Raw genomic sequence first — 16,901 nt, 5'->3', positions numbered from 1 at the left:
CGCCGTCGTCATTGCTCCGCGATTACGCTCGTGTTTATTGTCGCCGTAACGCGACCGGATCGATCGCTCGTCTTAGCAGACACGCGATCCTCCGCGAATTTCACGATCTTAATCTACACCCCGAGAAAGGGGTGAGAATCTAATTTACTTCGGATGATCATTTGGATTCTCCGTGATTTAAGAGTCGCGAACGCGCTAATTTTACAAGGATGTTAATAAGTATAACGAGAAATGAGGAAAAAAATGATGAATCGGCTGTCCTTCTGACGTGAGTGCCTTGAACGAAGTCGATGTAACAACGAGAACGGCAGCTGTCGTGAGGTAACGCTTCGCATTTCCGCTGGAAATATCGGCAAAATCGTTTTCATGTATCCGCGTGTAACATCGCGTTCGTTCAGCCCGAGGCCACGCACAGACACGCATGCACACGATGTTGTTTATATCCAAGAAAAAAATATCTAACATCCGCTCTTAAAGGATTACCGTTACCGTCATTTGCGGTCTTTGTCAATGAAGAGGTGTACCGTGATATGTTAAAACATTTGTATTGCCTTTGGGGAAATAAGTCAAGTCTTCGTATGTATAAATTGATAATTATTATCGCGTTATTTCTCGTAAATAAATAAAATGTAGAAATTTTTCGAAGTATTAGAAAGAGGAGTAACCGCGCGAGTATTGTAAATCCAGGAGAGTTGCAAGTGGAGAAGATAACGGCGAAATGTATTTATAGCAAAAATTTCTCATCTATGCAAAAACAAGATAGGCCTTCGCCTACGATTGAATTACAAATATGATGGATAAATACGGCGATCGAAGTAAACGGTTAAAGTAAACGATTAGATGCGATAAACAAATTGAGGATGGGAAACGAATAGGAAGATGAAGGAGTCTAGATGAGTGGAAAGATAATACCAGTGCGGCCGGATCTGTGTGAGTCAGTAAACTCGTCGAAACGTGAAGAATGGAAACTACCGGCTTATATGATTTCCACCGACCATAGAAACGAACGTTCGTGAATGGACAAAGAAAAGATCACGGCGGTGAACGGAGGAAACCGAGAGATTTGCGTTATTATGCTGCGGAAAATAAATTACGTTTGGCGTGCTGGCTTTTATATCTTGGCAGATATTCTCCGCTGAGATACGTGAGAGAATGCGAACGCATTTAGCAATATGTACACGAATTATGGGCGCGAGCCCAGCGTGACATGAATGACTTTTGACGGTTGTTCAGCGTCTCCATTGTAACGACATTCTGTTAAAATTGATACCTTCGGATGTTACTTCGACCTGTTACTTCGACACAGGTCTGTTACTGTCGCAAAATTAAAATTATTAAATTACACAAAAATATTTGCTACACATAAAGAAAATATTATATAGATTACACTAAAATGTATTTATATTATATGCTTCTAAATGTGTTATTTTTTGTAATTAAAACCTTGTAGACATCACTGTTACAATTAAAATACTAAATTGGTTATCAGATTAGCAAAACTGAGTTTTAAAATTTGTTATAACTTTTCTGCAATATTTTCTTCATGTAAAAATTAAATGTTGATAATTGTTAAAACTGAACGTATATGCTATGTATATATATTCTTTTTTTATTTATTTATATATTTTGATAAATAAAAATTCTGAAACTTAATGTGCAATTTAATTTACACATCGATACTAAAATGTTAACGAGACAATACTTCTTCGATCGTTAATAAATAATGGCATACATGCCACGATACTTAAATGGTTACGCGATCATTAAAGAAATAACGATGTCAACGTTCACAGACTAAGAAAAGGATCATTCAGACAGGAAGTTCTATCTTTACGCCGAATTTCAATCAGCTGGCTAACTATCGTTCGAGTTTCCGGTCCATTTCGTTAACTGAACATCCCTCGTATTTGTGGCTCGAAGAAACCGCGAACTTCCTGCGCGAATAAACACTGCGGCCTGGGAACTGGCGAAATGCATAACTTCAATTGCACGCAATTTATTTATTATCGCGCATCGTTGACTTTTCCAGAAATAGCCCCTTCGATGAAGTTAAACGTAATCAATTTAGTATTAGGAATATGGTAATTACTCCACAAGTATTAAGCAAAATCGATTATTAGTTTTCTGTAATTAACTTGGAATTTTCTGTATCATTCCTTATTCAAACCACTGTACTCTAAAAAAAAAACTTCCATTAGCTCCCATTAAACTAATTAATTCTATCCTTTGATAAAAGAGGCTTCAAACTACCCTCCACTTAAGTTTTTAAACGCCACGGCTGTCCAGCCATGTGAAGAGTCAAATTTCCACGTGATTGTACACAATACACGAATATCGCGATGGAGAGAAAGAAGCTCATCGAAACTGATGGCTTCATTAAACCGTTCATGAACGCGGGCTTGCCTCCCTCGGGCAAAACGGAGAGAAGAGAAACGTTTCGGTTCCCTTAATAGCGGCAGACGAGGAACGGCAGTTTCGGATGTTAAAGCCAGGCAATCAAGTGATCCGAAACTTGTGCCTTTCTCTCTCGCGGATTCGAGTCGAGGCGAGTCGTTTAACACGGGGAATCATCGTCTTCGGCGTTATCGCGTGACCAGGCCGCCTCGACAATCAGCCGAACGCTCCATCGGCTAATGTCATCGCGCGCAGCGCGGCGAATTGTCACGCACGACGATGCCCGCGACGAGAGCGAGACTCTCTCTCTCTTTCTCTCTCTCCTTCTCTTCCTCTTTCAGGTCTTCTCTATCTCTTTTCCCATGAGGATGCCATTCGATGCACCGCGCCTTCCTGGAATCTCGCGCCATTATGCCGCGGTCGCACAGCCGCGCGGGAACCTCGCAAGTAATAATTTGGTGCCTCGGTACCGTTCGACAACCACGACAGATCGCCCGATCGAGTTACGTCGCCACCGACAGCAATTTGTCGATCTGCGGTGTAATTCGGTGACCCGCGCGATACCCAAGGTTCCGAGGCTTCGCGAAATGGCCTTGGGAAGGAAAATTTTTGGTATCTCTGTGGGAAGAGACACGCAGCTTTCTCTCTTCCAACGAAATTATTTCAGAAGCGATAAATAAAATGAAATCAGAAAGGTACTTTTAAAGAGAAAAATATTCTTTATACGAAAATTTTCGCGATACCAAGAGAGAACGCGACACGCATAATTAATGGTCTGATACATGGAATGATACATGTAATCATTTTTTATTTTTACTCATGATTTGATTACATCTGATAACATTGATAAACATTTGCAGTGCGAATAAAAGTGATTTTTGAGAATAAAAGTAAAATTATATTAAATTATTCTTTGCTCCTGAAAAAAGCTCTTTTTAATTAAATCTGTAAATTATTTTGTTCTAATAACAAATTTATTTTCCCAACAAATTTATTTTATTTATTTTAATTATACCTGTTGACTATTAATCTAATAATTTCCTAATAATAAGATGCATTTACTACTAATAGACTGTTTTAACATTTGCTCAGCAAAATTTCTCTGTTTTGTTAACAAAAAGATTTTACGTCAAAACATCAAATAATCGAATGATAACAAAATTTGTCCCTACAGCAAATAAATTATTTTTCTTTACAAATATACCAATCTCATCAGTTTAAGTTATGACTATCCATTACATTTCATCTCGGCAGCAATAATAACGGCAATTTCCAGCACACAAGGCACACATGTGAGACAGCAGAGAACCTCGAGATATTCTCGGTCCTAATTTTTAATTATCAAAAGATGTCGTAAGAAGATTATGCAGCCCCTAATTTCCGACAATTAAAATCATCAGTGTTAATGCCGTGCGCACATCATTTACGCAACCGTCGAGCGACTCATTATTCGTGTAATTAAATTTTAATGGCGAGGATGTTACCCGGTTGTGCTGCGAGATGCATAATATAACATCATGCGGGTATTTTTCTCCTTGATAAGAATTCTTTCCTACGGAATATAAGCTGCGATAAGCAGGCGCCTATCCGCAGAGTGAAATCCACCCGACGATAGACTTCCTCGATTATTCAACACTAAGTGTCTCATTCAAAAACCATCGTTATTTTATCGCTTAGTAAATACTTCGTATCTTATTTTATGCATTTCTTTTTTTATCCGTGTAAGCAAAACAAAATAATAAAATTCCTAACGAAATAAGATACGAAAATTAATTGTTAAGAAAAAGAAATGGTTGTGCAGCGTCGGCGATTATTTTTCTCCGCTTGCCTGAGTTGTTGAATATTTAATGTTAAAATAGGTCACGCTGAATGCGAGAGAGCGGAAATGACGGACGTTCGCATATCGCGATTCCTCCGTATAATTTTACGCGATGCCGAAGGCGCGCACAAAGCCCGCATTATATCGATTAACTCGGCATTATCTTTCGTCGAGCATAAACAGGGGTGCGAGTGTTGTCGGGGTGTTATCACGGCGAGTCGAGCAAAAGTCACCGATTGGCCTCCGAGTTTCGCGCTATAAATCGGAGAAGCTCAATGAACCACGATAGCTATGCTTAAAAAGTAGGATAAGAGCCTAGATATAAAAAAAAAGAGGGAACAAAGAATTAAACGTTTTGTAGCCAAACTGGTATACACTCATACTTAAAATGAAATAGATATATATATTTGAAATTTGAACAAAGCAAGATAGAATTTGAGTGCAACCCAGTGCAGAAACAGAAAATACATCTATAGAGAATTAAAGATAAAGAACGAAAATTTCGACGGATTATGCTTCAATACACAAGATATATTCTTTTCTTTGGCCAAGAGTAATTTCCTGTTCTTTATATTTAATTCCTTATTTCCGTTCATTATGTCTAGGCTTTACAAGACGCGCGGGCAAAGCGCGTCTGCCGATGAGCCGCTTCGGCTTCAAAAACGACAACGCAACGTAAATTTCCCGTTCACTTCCGAGCTCGCCATTCCGTAAATATATAAACAAGGGACACTCGAAAGAGAATACGTCTGGAAGAACACGGAGTTCTCTCAGCGCGCGCGCGGCCCGGAGCGTCCGTAATTAAGCGCATAACGAGGCTTGTTTACGCCGAGTCCGAGCGGCCCTCGTAATCTCCAGAGCCGCTTAGTCTGCCGTTTTAATCTGACTCTTCTCGGCGCGGCGTACAGTCATCGTATATATATGGTCCACGGTATACACGACGTTCCTACGCCGTGTGTCCGTAAATAGAAACTTTCGCTGCGCCGCCGAACGGCATTGTTCTCTCGATCGCGACACTCCCGGAACCTTGTTAAACGTGGCCGACTCCAAAGAGCGTGGGACATTAAAGCGGAATATCGCGGAGGGACATACGAGAGCCCATAATTCATCCAAAAGTCTTGGCGAAGTTTCTGAAAAATTTCGCCGTAAATCAAAGTAATAGCGTAATTAGGATTTCGTGTGATTGAAATCCGAGAAAGTAAAGAGACCAATTAATCCTGACTACGAGGCTAATTATAATGTCCGCGAGATTTAGGAGAAAACAGATTGTGTTTTCAAGATGACAAATCAGAAGTTGCAGTGTTCACTTTCGAGAAACGGTCCCATATTTATTCATGCGCAACGGGGGGTGAAAATGTCAGGCATTTACCACACGAACATTGCAGATTTCTCTCACCTTTGCTGTGTATTCTGCTTACAAATGGCTCAGCAAACAGCACAGCAAATCAACATCGATTTGTATAATGTTTCATGAAAGGCCTTATCATGCGAATTATAAATCATCTTAATAGCAATTTATGTCCCCTATTCACATCTCGTCGTCGCGTAAGATAAATACAAGCCGGGAAATATATTTGAATTTCGATTTCTTTAGATTTAATTTACGTAAATTACGTTAGATTATTGGATGACAAATTATACGCTTAAGATGCAGACCGTAATCTCCAATATTAAATTTGTAATAACAGTTAACTTAATAAATTGATGAAAATTGTTAAATATTATGACTTTCGAAATTAAACAAATTAATTTTATTTAATAAATTTTTAGAAAGAAAATAAAAAAACCGACCGATTTAAATTTGTGTAAACTTTTGTTTTATTAAGATTTGAAAAAAGTTTTAATTTCTGTTATATTCTATATTAAATTCTATATTAAAAACAAGGGAAACATCAAAATTCTACACTTTTAATAAACTTTTATAATATTTTATGATATCTCATTTATGACATTTTATATTTTACAATACAATTCAGATTTCTCTTCACTTATTTTTACTAAACGCAGAAATATTAACTATCTCCTTTCCATTGTTATTTTTTTATTATTAAAAATTTTACTCTAATGTTGACGTTAAGCTCCGGTCACTTTCTCGTAAATCACCCTGTATATATATATATATATATATATATATATATATATATATGCAAGATTATCTCGATATAACTCATCTCACTGAAGTGTGCGTCGGATTAGCTATAAAATATTCGCGGATCTGCTCTCGCGACGCAACGAAAATCACCCTGCCACCTTCCACGTAAAATTACCTTCGCGGCGTTACGTAAGGTCATAAAATCTCACCTTCCCACGTGTCAAGGGTCGAATCAGCGCGTCGTTGCTACTCACGCGATCTCGGTTACGTGTACATCGTGCCCCTAACGAGCCCTTTCTCCCTTGTGGAAATTCCGCGGTTGACAAGGATCCCACGACTTCCTGTTAACCCCCGGCGTACTTTCTCTTCCGCCGCGGAATTTCTCCGCAGAGCAAAATCCGTGACCTTTTCGCCGATGCGACGATGCTGACACTTTCCTTAGAGAGAAGACCGATTACGCACGTCGCGAGGTAATGGCATCGATTAATATAATCGCGAAGAGCAAATTTTTATTCATTATTGTGACTCTCAGAATTTTTTCTATTCTGAGATCATCAAATTTGCTATTTTAAATATTTAAATTTTTCTCAATTAATTACGTGTAATGTAAAAGAATCAATTAAAACCTGAACCTGCTAAATATTTTTCCTTCAAACTTTGTTCATTAAAAATGTCACTTTAGTTGTCACAAAAGATGACTAGTGACAGTTTACAAATAATATCACAAATCCAGGAATCAAGTTATCTTAACAATTTAATTTTTCTTCTCACTGCGCAAACGTTGGTCGCCATCTCCGCCATCGACAAAAATGTCGATTTCTAAACGTATCCCCCCCCCCCGTCCCCAGAGAGAAATTCAGAATCTCATAGTCCCATAGTCAAAATTAAAGACTAAAAAAATGAGCCTTCTCTCCATGGGGATGATATTGCGCAGCCTTTCTCTCATTTTCAGGACCACTCTCTTCCCCCGTTAAAAAAATAAGAAAAAGGCCACCCTCACCTTTGCTGTCGCAGACGTCGCAAAGCACCATATCCGGCGGCAACGGAGCGCGTGTGTCCTACCGCGTGGTCGTATCTGCACTGAGACATTTCGTGACGTAGGGCGGCATCGCGTTGGGTTGCGGAGGAGGCTGCGGACAAGGGTGACGGAGAGAAGAACGAAGAAAAAGAGAAGACCGGCGTTGAACGTACGTTGACACTATCGATCGAGCGGTCTGCAAAGTGTTAACGGTTTGACAGTCACGTTTACACTGACGATGTAGCGCATCAGAACCGATGTATGGACGAACAACGGCCTCCAACGGCGGGGTCGAAGAAAGGGGGGGGATTACACCGATGTGACCCACCGTGGTGGGGACATCCGGATCAATATTGGGGCGTAGACTCAAGGGCAAGGGCCGTTAGAGTCTGTACGGGGTGTCGGTCCTCTAACACGGAGGATTTCTCAAGAAATTCAGAGTCAATGCTTTCACGATAGAGATTGGCATTTTGCAGCTAGCTGCGATCCAATAAATAAAAAAAAGATCTTGCGTCTAAATTTATCTCAATAAATCATTCAAGTACTCACTTCAAGTACTCACTTGATTTTTCATCTAAGGACAGAGGCTGAAAATTCAAATAAAATTAGTCCGAAAGTTGCCGAAAGAGTTTATAATTATTTGATCACTGGATAAATGTATTTTACATAATATAATCCTAGTATTAAGTAGTCAAGTTGGCTTGAGCGAAAAGAATCCAATTGTCCAATCAAATTTACGTAAACTCCGTTTCATTAAAATCGTACGTAATCAAAGTTTCATTGCTAAATACTTTACATTGAATATTAGAAACTCGCCTCGAGTAAAATCTCCGCGAAAATCGAATTCTATTCTTCTTGTGAAAATTTCGAGTCAGAGGTTCCGGAGCACCCTGTATAAGGAAAACGCGTGCGGAGCCGCGTGCGTGCGTGTGAAAAGGAATTCGGATACGATGCACCGCACCGCAATATCGATCGTGGTTGTTGTCGGTACGCCCTATTGTGCCTAGGATTTGTTAAACACGACTTTTCCGTTCTCACGCGATCGCCGGGATCAGTTCTATCGCTTTGAATGCCGCGAGGTTTACATGACGATTAGCGCGATATTAGACGTGTCATAAAAAAATTATTGCATGACCGTGTAAAAAGAGCCGCTTATTTATCTCGCAATATCGGATAATCTATATTTGTACTCAAAGTATCAGAAAAAAATGTCTTTTTTTCTTTTTGCTAATAACACAGACGAAAAAGAATTATAAAATATACGTTTGCATCAGAAAAAAATGTTTTTTTTTGCTATATAATATGAAGGAAGAAGAGTATAAAATATATGTTTGCTCTCTGTATTTTTCTGGTTAATTTAACTGATGACAAGTTGATGACTTTGTACTTCAAGTAATTTAATTATACAGTACTGACCTATTCAAGTTTTTATTGAAAGAAAATCCTAACTTTATCCAAGTCAGGAAAGTTATTTAATTTGCTTTGCATAATAGTAACTTAATTTGACTTGTACTTTCAGAAATTATTCGCATCGTGATCGAGTTTTTACATAATTCAGTCTTGAGCTGAAATGTACGATAAAAAAGATTGATTAGACTCGTCCTCCAGACAATTAATTTAGCTGCTGTCTGATTAATTATTTCAAACTTTTATCAAACAAAAATATTGATTTTACACGTATCCCGAAAATAATTGGAAAATAACTTAATTTGTCTTACAAAGGATAATTTAATATTACTTCTGTTTTCAAATGTTATTCTCGAATACGCGGCTGGATGTTTACGCAATCAAATCGTGAGACTCGCTGAATCGGACGATAAAAGTGATTGCGTGTCATCAGACCGTTAATTGCGCGTGTCGCGTTCTCTCTTCGTTTATATATGAAAACTTTCGCGGCGCGTGAGAATGCGAATGTCGGTGTCTTTCTCGATGCGCGAAAAGGGAGAAACCTGCCCCTCTTCTGACTTTCAGGACGAAAGTACGGCATTACGCGAACGGCCAGGTATTCGAACGTGGCAGCCAGCCTGGCATGGGTGCATAGTTCAAGCGTAAACGCGGTATTTCACCGCGACGCGAAAGGATTAACCCTTTCGCGGTCACCGACGACCCGAGATCCTTTGATTCAGGAATTTTTTCGCGAGGCGCCTGCTTTACGAACCTTCTCTAAAAGGGAAAGGGAGAGAGAGAAAGAGAGAGAGAGAGAGAGAGAGAGAGAGAGAGAAGGAACGTCGGCTTCGCATTACACGAAGATTATGTACGATCAACATAATGTGATGATATCTATGAATGCAACGCGAAATTCTCCACGATGTTCCGGGAGAAAAAAAGAAAATATTTAATTTGAATGTACATCTGGCGAATATTTCATATGTCCGCGCGATTATTTTAATTCAACGCCTCAATTAAAAGGATAAAATTTTTAAATTCAAATTAATATTTTTAAGAAATTTTTTCAAAGCTCTCTCGAAGGAAAACGCATTTTCTCTATGTATTACCTCTTTCTTTGTAAAATTGATTATCTAATAAGAAAATTTAATTGTCGAGTCTCAACTCAATTTCTAACTTCTAAAGTTTATTCTTTTTTGTCTTTATTTCGTATAATTCTGCATTTTTGCGACGCAAACGCAATCGACTGTCTTGTATTCGAGAATTATAGGCACGCATCAACATTCTTGAGTCATCGGATGGGCACGTACGCAAGCGGAGATATAGTGGGTCTACATGTAAGATGATAAGTCACAGATAAGAATGCTTAACCAGAATAAAAGAGCGGTGCAAAGTAACGCCAGCCGCCGAGCACCTTTTTACACGTTACGTTCAACTAAAGGTGATGGCGATGCCATTCCGCTCGCATTGAACACAACATTCACACACCGGGAACCAGAAAATTTCCTGGAAGCATTAGCCGTGAGAACACACCGACACTTTCGGCATTCATCGAGCTGCAATTCGTATCGATTAAATATCGTGGAGAAAGCGACACTTGTCTCTTATCTAATCGGACAAATTAAGACGATTATCTCGCTCTCGACTAGTTTTTGCAACGCAAAAATCAATTAATTCAGTTCAATTTTCAATTAATTTAGTTACTTCAAAGTAGCAGCGAGACTTCTATCGAATCAAATTGATTCTACATCTTTTTTCTCGAGATATCTAGTCTTAGAAAAATCACAGATGAATAAAGTAAAATTAATTACTTAGAAGTGCATAATGAATATATAAATACAATAATATTTCAGATTTCATAAATCTCATATTTAAGAGACATGGAATTCGATCTTACATTATCGTTTGCAGGAGTGTCAGCTCTTCAGGGATATCGTATATACAATCGAGTGCTTGAAAAGATTGGGACCATCATCGGTTTGAAACTTTCACTACGGAACCAGAGAAGAGGCACTCGGCGCGACTGTTTCTCCAGTTAAATCCATATATAGGGACATATGTTAGGGGGACTTGCACACAATCTATATTGGGGACATACTACCCTGACCTGCGATAGTAACGAGTGCGTGCGAGCAAATGAACGTGAGGGAGCATCCAAAAATAGGGGTGTCTCCTTCCCCAAGGGATTAATAGGCACGCCAGTTGTACTGTAATTTTAAATACCACGACAAACGTCGTTAATTGAATTTACCGGCTTATAAAATACGCCCTTTTCCTTCAACGGCCTAGGGGCATTAAAACGATAAACCTGAAAACTTCAACAGCCACGAATGCTCGAATGCTCGAGATAAATGTAGGCTCGAGGCAAATGCGGGTAAAATACCGGTAAACATCTCTCGTTGTCCTCTTCAATAAAATTATTATAACACATCGTATTACGTGTGATTAACGAAATAAAGAAATTTGATCAAATGTCTTTCTTTGATTTATTGTGGCAAAAATATTTTATATTTTCAGTCAAGATTATTATAACTAAATAAAATTAAATTTAAAGAACCAATTTACTAACTTTTACTTAACGAAGTACCTTAAAAATATTCCAAAGCTTCATAATTTTGACCTTTGCAAAGGTTCCTTGTCAAATTTTCAATCATCGTTGATTTATGTTCAATATACAAACTTTATAAACAACAATTAGTTAACTCTAATCAACATTAAAACTGTTTTAACCGATACTGAATATTATTCCATCTATTCTATTTATTCATTGGCGTGCACGTATGTCAATTATCATTTATATCTCATTAAATATTTTTCTCACGCATGAGACGCGCGCGCACACACACACACACACACACACACACACACACACACACACACACACACAGATTTGTTCAAACTCACCCTTTCGCTGATCCTCGTTGTCAGAATGAAGTTCGACGTCGTGCAGCCTCATGGATTGCACGAACCCTCGCCAGTGACTGCGCGAGCGTCCCCTCTCGCCGAGATCGCTCTTCAGATCCGCCAGCTGCCGGTCTGACTCCTTCAACAGTCCATCCAGAATATCCGGTCTTTCCAGATTAGAACTGGCCTTAGAATTCTCCTCCGCACCGTTCGACGAGTCCTCCTCGCGATCGAGATCGCGAACTCCTCGGTCCTCCAACTCACGGCGTTCGTCCATGGAATAATCCGCGTTCTTCCAGTCTCGATTCCTCGAGTTTCTTCTTCTGCGAGCGGGAGGACACGGCCGATCCTCCGAATTCACGAATTCCTCCTTCTGCCTCTGCTTGTCCCTCAGGTCTCTCTGTAGAATGTTCTCTTGAAAGATCTTACTCGGCGCTTTGCCATTTTTCTCCACGTCCTTGTTCGACGTCCTGTTGGATACAATCTTCGAATTGTTACATCGATCCTTCAATGACTCCCGATTGCCCCTGGATGCCTCTAGAAGCTTCTGCGCCAGCAACCGGGTCCTGTTGATTTCCTTCGCCGGCTTTCTCTCCTCCTTCTCCGAATCGCTTTTGATCTTCCTGTCATTGCCGTTTCTGATTACCGTCCTGGGCAAAGGATCCGCCGATTGAAACATCTGTTGGATCTTGAAGATGTCCGACCGGATTTTGGCCGAGGTCGGCACATCATTCTTCTTACTCGCCAGGGTTAATTCCGTTCTCTGTGAAGGAGATTTGTAATTCCGCTGCGTCGGCGGAGTGTTCCTCAGCCTCTCCAGATCCCTCAGATCCGCCAGCAAAGAGTTGTGAGTCCTCGATATCCTGGGGTTGCCCTCCTCGAGACCGACGGCGACGCTGCGCGATCGATTCCTCGGTTCCAACTTGCCGATCTTGTCGATCGGCGTTAGTGATTGGTCCAGGAAGACGGTCTCCCGAATTTGACTGATATTGCGCAGTTTAGGCGCACCGATCTTCAACCCGGTAGTCCTCATAATCACCTTCTCAACCGACTCGATGTCCCGCTCGCGGCCTAATCGCCTCTCCTCAATTAATCGCGCCCGGTTGGCGTCGATCGACGTCGCAAATGAGTTGTGATAAGTCGAGCCCTTGTTGGAGGTGACGGCCCGTGAATTTGGGCCGGGGTTGATGGACCTGCTGTTACGCAAAGGAGACATCCGAACTAGCCTCGGTGCATCCCTGGGATCGTCCGTCTGCAAACTGCCTCGGTAAACCATTTTTTCCTCGTTTATTTCAATCAATTCTCTTTCGTCAGAAAGAACGAAGATTATTCAGGAGGAGATTGTTGTTCACCTGAAAATTCGAGTATTAGTTAAAATTCGAAATTTAACATTAATTTAAAGAATAGAATAATTATTTAAAAAATTCTGACGTTATTTATATAAAAATATTAATCGCAGTCTGTGAAAATTCGAATTAAATAATTTGACAAAATGAGAGTAATCATCTTGTATAATAAAATGTTTGGACTGTTTGATTCTATCGTTTCCAAAGTAGTTGTTGTTCGCAGACACGGAAATTCAATATTATCCAATGCCGGACATAAACGTCATTTCCAGGCGCATAAAAGAAACAATTATGATAAAAGACTCGACTACGTCGAGTCTACGACGTTGCTCGAGAATATTGCGCGACCGAAAGGCGGTACACATTAAAATGTATGCTATTAAGATTGTGGTAATAAACTCGCAAGGCAACTAAAGTCAAATCTCTGTCGGCAGGATTATTAATTATCTTGTAAGTAACGGAAGGGTCAAATGGAGCTATAACGGCGAACTGTCATTTGAAACGACCCGCTCGCTAAATGATAGGCCCTGTTCGCCGATCGATACGTAATAATTTAGCTTTCCATGGAATTAGTAATACCTCGCGCGTCAACGGTAATCTATGCAAATTACAGCGGTGAAACTCTAACGCCGCTGAAACAAAGCTCACGCCCGATCGGATACGTTGATGTAATTCCAAGCAAAAGAAAAAATAAAATTAAATTTCAGCGGCGAAACGAGCTCGAAAAGACCGCTCATTAGCCGCGACGAGAAATCTTCCGCGTTTTTCGAATTAATCACTTTTCACGAGACATCCTTTCCTCCTCTTGATGGAAGAAAATAAAAATATTGATTCTTGCAACGCACTTATGGCATTTCCACCGCCGGCGAGTTAATTAATTTGATTCACAGGCCCGTCCGATTTTCGAGTCTCGTTTGTTAATTCACTTCACACAACTCGAATCTCGAGTCTCGAGTCTCGGTAGACTTATACGGCAATGAGAAAACACCGGCGGAGCTTTTACAGTCCGCCGCGCGCGTCTCGACGTCTACTCGACCTGCAAGGTCATACGACTCGAATATCGTCGACTACGCTGAAAATCGCCCCGTCTCCGGGCGCGAGACTCACGACCAATTCGTCGCGGGAAACGCGCGCGGCGAGTCACCGAGGCTTATAATTGAGCGTATTAAGCAGAGACTCGTCGATAGCTAGTAGCTGCGTTTCATGTGGGTGTCACCACGCAACACGACACGACGCAACGCAACGGCAACGCAACGCATGTGGGCAGCGACCCGATCGCACACATTTTGTAACGTGCACGCGCGCGCGCGCGCGCGTGTGTGCGTGTGTGCGTGTGTGTGTGTGTGTGTGTGTGTGTGTGTGTGTGTGTGTGTGTGTGTGCGTGCGCGTGAGTGTGTGGGTGTCACTATCGCGTCAAGGCGCGCGATCGTCCGCGTAAAACGCCATCCGCGCGCGGCTGCATTCTAATCGCGAACGCGGCCGAGGATCGTTCAAATCGTACGATCGCGCGGAGCTGACAGTCACGCGTCTCTGTCTTTCTCTCCGCCGCGCTGCCATAAATGGCCAGCGGCGGCGATCGGCGTATCTTACCGCGCTTCTGTACGCGCGATGCCTCCTGCGCGATCGAGACAGATCGATCGTCGCCATTAACGACGATTACTATGCGAATACAGTCGCCGGTGTGATATAAGCTGCGTGACGTAACGGCCGGAGACGTAACGTTTTCGTTCCTCTCTATGAGCTTCTCGAGTACGAACTGTCTTGCTTGTAATATTCCTCGTTTTAATCGTCATACTGCAGCAATGTTGATACCTCACAGGCCGTTAATTCGAGATAATGAAGCCCATGGTTCGCGTACTTGTTACGTGACATAGTACTTATATATGGTAATGAAATAATTGCAGCTCGTCGGCGGGCACACGGTCCCGCTAAGCGTAATCAGATTCCATTATGATACATCGCGAGTTAACGAAGAAAACAAAAGCGCGAAACTTTCTGAAACGGTAGCGGACGTAATTAAGGATAGTGCGTCTCATAATTCGGATTGAATGCCTGCCCGTTGTACCGTTGGCTTCGTTTTGAATTCATTACTAATTGGCAGCGACAGGCCTAATCGCCAACACGATCGCTTATTTTAAGCTTTTGACGGCGCTTCCTAGATTCCAGGAATTTTTATTTTGAATGGCTAATTATCCTGTAAACTATTCAGTATTTTGATTGTAATTCTGATTAATTTTGCATAAGCTCACATTATTTTTATCGCAAAATACATACATTAAATAATACATGAAAAGAAGCAAGAGTTCGATGAATCTAACTTTAAGATCTATTCCTCTTTTTAGCATTTTTTAATTTTATTTAACAAGTTTGCGTAACGTCAGAAACGTCGACCGATTTTTCTTTCTTCTTTTTAATCATCTATAATTCTTGCTCATAAAAAAATTACACAATTAGTAAATGGAAAGCATTGATTAAATCATTAAAGAAATATATCATAAATGCGAATAATTTGCAAATCATTAATGCAGTGAAAAGCAACGGAATCAAAGAGATTCAAAATTCGCTTTCTTCTTTCATGAAGGCTGACCAGCAGTTTTCTCACGTTTTACTCTCACCCAAAAGTTACAAATACAATTTAAATGGGGATAAAAATCGCTAATGAGAAGAGAGGCGTGATTCAGAGTTTCACTTTACTTCCTATTTACTCGTTGGCCCGGGCAGCGATGTTCACTTTAACTGACCAAACGATCGTTATCGCTGACGATGCGCTTAAATCCGCAAATCCGTCACGCTGCACCAGCTTCACTCGCTCCGGAAAATGAATAAACGCGCAAACTTCGCACATACGTAACGGAATAAACGTCGTTTCCCGTACTCGAGATTCGGCCGAGCGAAATCCGAAATCGTCCATCATACGCTTTTTGCGCTTCCGGCAGTGCGCACATTTACACGATGCGAGAAAAAGCAAAGAGAGGAAAGATAGTGCAGGGAGCATGGAGACGGAGTTACCTATTTTATTTTCTGCGACTCGAGAGAGGCCACCGTGAGATAACCGTGAGATTTGCAAAATCTCATCGGACGCCTCGGACAAATCGCCTCTTTTTTTCCTCGTCTCCGCGAGATGCGATAACGGGAAACTCCTGGCCCGCTGCTCGCACTTGTGGCCGGTCTCTCTCGTTAGCTCTGCAACAAGAAAATCCACGCATTTTTCATTAGAGCACCATTACGAGGCCCATGATTTTACGGCTTTCCACGCGTAGCGTGGTACGTTGCTCCCATTCTCTCCGCCGTTTGTTGATTGAGTAGGCCGACAATGTTGTCCGCCATCAGGTCTAAGTGGATCGATCCATGAATAAGTTAGAATAAAGAGTTATTTCGACGTCAGTAATTCAAATAAGATTCAATTTGCATTAACGCTGACCCAATTTCGCTGCGCTCTCCATATAAGGCGCGCCAAGTTCTCCAACTCCGGAATAACGAAGGAATGCATAGAATTAAAGAACGATGAATGAACACAAGTAAAGGCAACTCAGGTATCTATTTGACCAAATATGGGTCTGAAAATAATTTCATTGAGCCGGCAAAATAATTATGCAAGACGTTGATTAAAATATCAACAATTTTCGTAGTGTTCATATCTAAACATCCTACAAAATTGTTTTCAGATCTTTATCCAAATTTTTCCGCGCAAATAAAACAGAGAGAAGTAACACGTGCATTTATATTTTTCTCGTTATTATTTTAAATTAAAGATTTTTATTTCACTGGTAAATTTTCGTCCGACTTAAAAAAGCGCAAATTCGTCCTTGTGTTCAGAAAACGGGAGATGACCGCGAATCCTTTTTTCTCGAGTCTCGTAATACTTAACCGAGGATAATTCCCGAGATGTCTATATTTAACCGACTAATGATTGCGCTCGCCGAGTTGTTCCCTTCTACTCGG

General features: G+C 40.8%; 1 protein-coding gene across 1 annotated transcript in view; it reads right to left on the bottom strand.

Annotated features, from left to right (window-relative positions):
* LOC105427337 (uncharacterized) overlaps window positions 1–16,901 on the bottom strand; it is a 32,457-nt gene that overhangs the window by 13,042 nt on the left and 2,514 nt on the right. The window contains exons 2-3 of the mRNA XM_011639002.3: window positions 15,969–16,142; window positions 11,614–12,965 (exon numbers count right to left, since the gene is read on the bottom strand). Coding sequence (XP_011637304.2) covers window positions 11,614–12,889 — 1,276 coding nt within the window. The 5' untranslated portion in view covers window positions 12,890–12,965; window positions 15,969–16,142. The remainder of the gene's footprint in view (window positions 1–11,613; window positions 12,966–15,968; window positions 16,143–16,901) is intronic.

The sequence above is a fragment of the Pogonomyrmex barbatus genome, unplaced genomic scaffold (genome assembly GCF_055798465.1).
Source record: "Pogonomyrmex barbatus isolate J1 unplaced genomic scaffold, ASM5579846v1 scaffold1, whole genome shotgun sequence".
Lineage (NCBI taxonomy): Eukaryota > Metazoa > Arthropoda > Insecta > Hymenoptera > Formicidae > Pogonomyrmex > Pogonomyrmex barbatus.
Note: the sequence above shows the minus strand (reverse complement) of the source record. Positions and strands in the feature narration are given on the sequence as shown.